At 34.2% G+C, this 4,137-nt stretch overlaps 1 protein-coding gene across 1 annotated transcript; it reads right to left on the bottom strand.

Annotated features, from left to right (window-relative positions):
* Positions 1-992: 992 nt before the first annotated feature.
* LOC18042350 (wall-associated receptor kinase-like 2) lies at positions 993-3,807 on the bottom strand. The gene is given in 4 exon segments (XM_024183400.1): positions 993-1,641; positions 1,643-2,108; positions 2,805-2,974; positions 3,212-3,807. Coding segments are annotated over 2 exon segments (1,068 nt in total). The 5' UTR covers positions 2,062-2,108; positions 2,805-2,974; positions 3,212-3,807.
* Between the last annotated feature and the right edge of the window lie 330 nt (positions 3,808-4,137).

The following is a 4,137-nucleotide window of genomic DNA, read 5'->3' as shown; positions in this document are numbered from 1 at the left end:
AGATCAAGAATCGTTGGAGAAGATGGCCGAAGGAGAAGTTTCAAGCTAGTAAGAATCGTTGGGTGCTGGTGGCTCTGTGCTTGTGACAGGGAAGGATAGAAAGTCAAGGGTTTTGTGTGTGCTTGTGACGGGAAAGTTTAAGAAGTCAAGGTTTTTTGTTTTCTAGTGGCAGCTTCGGTGAAGTGACATTTAGGATAAATATTTTGTTTGGTATATAATTTTTTATTTTATTTAAGAATTTTTACAACTTATCTTTGTATATTTTAATTATTTAATTATTTATGTTATTTTTGAATAATGGATAAGGTATCTTATGGTGTTAATTAAGTATGTAATTACATTTAACTTATTTATTAGTAATGTCATATTTATAAATTTTTTAATTAAATAAATATTTTTTTGCGGATTGGCGGATTTACAGAAGTGAATCCATATCCAATCTACCGGTTGCGGATTTTCAAATTTTTAATCCAATCTAATACACCAATCCACGGATTGGATTTTTATGGACCGGATTTTTACGGATCGGACGGATTGAGCGGATCAGACCGGATTATGAACACCCCTAGTTGATGCAATATAATTTAGATTTTAAATGGTTATTTTAGTTTCATTAAATTAAATTTAACAAGCCCTTATTTTAAAAAAAATGTCAACTATATTGAGTTTTAGAAAGAAAATTTAAGTACTCTACTACAATTATGTAATAAAATGAAACAATACTTCAACAATAAAAATTATGAAACACATACTGTTGAAGCTTAAAACAATAATCTCAAACAATGTAATTTACCATACACTAAGATGGCTTTTCGTCCAATTGATTATTTCATCTACACAGTTAAACTGAGCTTATTTTATAAGCCAGAACAATCTCAGTAGAGTGCCAGTGCTGTAAATCATTTTGTGGCCAAAATCTAAAAAAAAAGTGAAGAAAAAAAGAAAAAGGATCAAAAGCCCCTATGCTTTGCTTCATTTGGGTTATTTTAAACTCAGCCTCTTGATAATTTTACTGAACATTGCTCTTTTTTTTTTTTACTAGATCCTCGAATTCCATTTAGCTCCATTGTAACTTCTTCCATTGTAGGTCTTTTCTTACCATTCAAGTCTAAGCATCTTTCTGCAAGGTTAGCAAATGCCATGATCTGATTTTTCTTTACCAGCTTCACCACTTGATCATCAAGAATATCGTACATATGATTCTTTCTCATAGAATGAACAAAAAATGCAGCCAAACTCACATTTTCTTGTGAAGTATTACCTGTCGAAAATATTGGCTTCTTTCCTGTTAAAAGTTCAACAAGAACTACTCCAAAACTATAGACATCACTTTTATCCGTCAATTGGCTTGATTGATGGTACTCTGGCTCCAAGTACCCAAATGTCCCTTGTATTTTTGTTGTCACATGAGTTTGATCCATAGCAATAAATTTTGAAGTCCCAAAGTCTGCAACTTTTGCTCTGTATCTTTCGTCTAAGAGTATATTCGTTGACTTAATGTCTCGATGATAAATCGGAGAGGAAGCTGCCGAGTGCAGATAAGAAAGTGCTCCCGCAACTTCTGTGGCAATCCTCAAACGTATTTCCCACGTTAGCGGAAACTCTTCATTTCGATGATGATCATGAAGATGCTGGTAAAGGGTTCGGGATAAATTCATAAACTAGTAAAGGAACTTCGGTCTCCAAACAACATCCCAAGAGCTTAACCACATTCCTGTGATTAATTTGCGAAAGAATGACAATCTCGTTAATGAATTCTTCCAGCTTTAATAATTCTTCATCATCTACAGCTAATTTGGATTTCTTTACTGCCATGATTCTTCCATCTTCAAGCATTCCCTTGTAAACAGTACCTTGGCCTCCCTGACCAAGTATTCTGTTCACATTAAAATGGTTAGTTGCCTTATCTAATTCCTTTGAACTGAACAATTTGCATCTGTCAATAACGCTGTCATCATATGAATTTAACATTTGTTGTAAAAGTAAACCCCCGTTTTGTTTGAAGAACCTCTCTTTGAGTTTGATATCCATTCTTTTCTTTCTTATGATCCGCAACAACATTCTACCGATAACTTGGAAGAGAAATACAAGCAATGTGCTGATTGTTGCTACATATACAGAAGGGATCTGTTAGATAAAGTTCGCGTATCATCATGTAGTTTTAGTACATGACCAAAATGTTAAAACTTTGCATTCGAACTTTGTAAATGTAATGCTATTGAATTGTCAAAGTTTACATCCAAACTGATGTGGGAAATAATACGGCATTATCTCATAAGGCCATCTGATAATTTGTTATTGAGCATATCACTTTTCATCCAAGTGATGAATTTGTATTGATGTCACATGAATGGGGATCAAATTTTGTTTCCCAACTTTGTAAGTATATTTCAACCGCTCTTTTATCACACTTTGTATCCCAAATGATGTACTAGCAATCATTACTTGCCAAGTGTAGTGTGTTGGTTGACTTAAATTATCTATCCTTAAGTGAATATTTATGTCTCCAATAAATGAATTGACATACAAATGCCAATTTTATGTATCCCAACTATGTAAGTGTAGCATTACTCAACATACATATATGGCAATCATGAACTTTATCTACATGTAAATTTTTTAAATATAGAAGTGATTACTTAAGATGCATATATATGACATTTGAATTAGATGAATTAATTTCGTTTCTTGCCGCTCAAAACTTTTATTTTGCTCTACTAGTTTTATTTATTTCTTCAACATAAACCTTTTTTGCCTTACCACATATAGTTTCCAAGGTAATTACCAAGACTCATTTGGTTTACCTATCAATATGAGTCGGCCATAACTGCTGCAGGCTGGTGACTCTTACGAACCCGGTGATGAGCTGCGGCCACGATGATTGGTGAAAACTTCTAAGAAAAATGAATCGGTGAAATGTTCTATGAAAAATGAATTGCCGAAATCTTCTAAGAAAAATGATGTGTTGTACCATCTGCTAAGAAAGAATCGAAAAATAGATCAAAACGAAGGAAGACACGAAAATCTAAAATAAGCATAAAACTGTGCGGGATATTACAGTGTTTATTGAAAGATAGTGCTAACTTTTTACTTAACACTATAATACCGTATGATCTTACTGTTGTTTTATCACCAGTATGTCAGATTCTTTGGTTTTAATATCATTATTCTAAAGTATACGAGGAGGTAGCTTATTTTTTATTTTTTTTACCTCAACTTATGCGAGAAACCTAAATCGAGCTTTATTATTCATTCGGCATCTTGAAAGTCTCTGCTATTTATCAGATTCAATCCTTCCCCATCTTGAGGATTCTCTATGGCAAACATGAATCCGTCGAGAGACGCAGGCAGCTGGCACCAGCCACCGCGAATAATGAAATCGGTAGGATTACAGGCCATAAAGGCAAGGCTGTTGCTGGCGATTCTGCAGAAGTCTCTGGTTCGAGAGAAGACAAAATTTGGTTTTTGCAAGCCAACATATCTGTTAACAATAACTTCATCTTCATGTTGAAAATCTTCAAGAGATGACCAAACTTCATCGTAATAGCAATATGCTCTGTTACTGAAAGTGGATGAAGAATAAGACGCTGCTAATAAAGGTGATGGTGTCGCTACAACGTAATTTGGTGGAGACGATAACAAGAACATAATATGAAACAACAGCAGTTCGAGAATCATTCTTTACTCTCTCGGTGGAGTCAGCAACTACTTCCTTTCTCTTCTCACTGTGTGTTTACTGTGTGAATTAGCATAGCGTTGAAGTTGGAACTCCAGAGCATTTTGAATTTGTAAGGACATAAGAATAATTAATAGTAAAATGCAGATTTTTTTGTTCTAAAGTACAAAGTCGCCTTTTATTTATGAATTGGATCATTTTAGGTAAGAAAATATTTGGTGTAGAGAAAGATGGGACAAATTTCTCTCCTCTTTCTCTACACCAAACACTATTCATAAATGAAATGAATAGCATGATGTCTATTGCATTTTAAAAGTCATCATTGTCGGCCAATAATGACTTAGGGTTTGTTTTGGCATCATGTGAGTTTGAGTTCTGAAGTGTCACCTATGAGGGTCCAGCTATGGTACTATAGTGGTACTATACCACAGTTGGATCCAGTTCTGTTGATCACTGTGGGC

Source organism: Citrus clementina, unplaced genomic scaffold (genome assembly GCF_000493195.1).
Source record: "Citrus clementina cultivar Clemenules unplaced genomic scaffold, Citrus_clementina_v1.0 scaffold_5, whole genome shotgun sequence".
Classification (NCBI taxonomy): domain Eukaryota; kingdom Viridiplantae; phylum Streptophyta; class Magnoliopsida; order Sapindales; family Rutaceae; genus Citrus; species Citrus x clementina.
The sequence above is the reverse complement of the archived record's forward strand: the minus strand, read 5'-3'. Positions and strand labels throughout refer to the sequence as shown.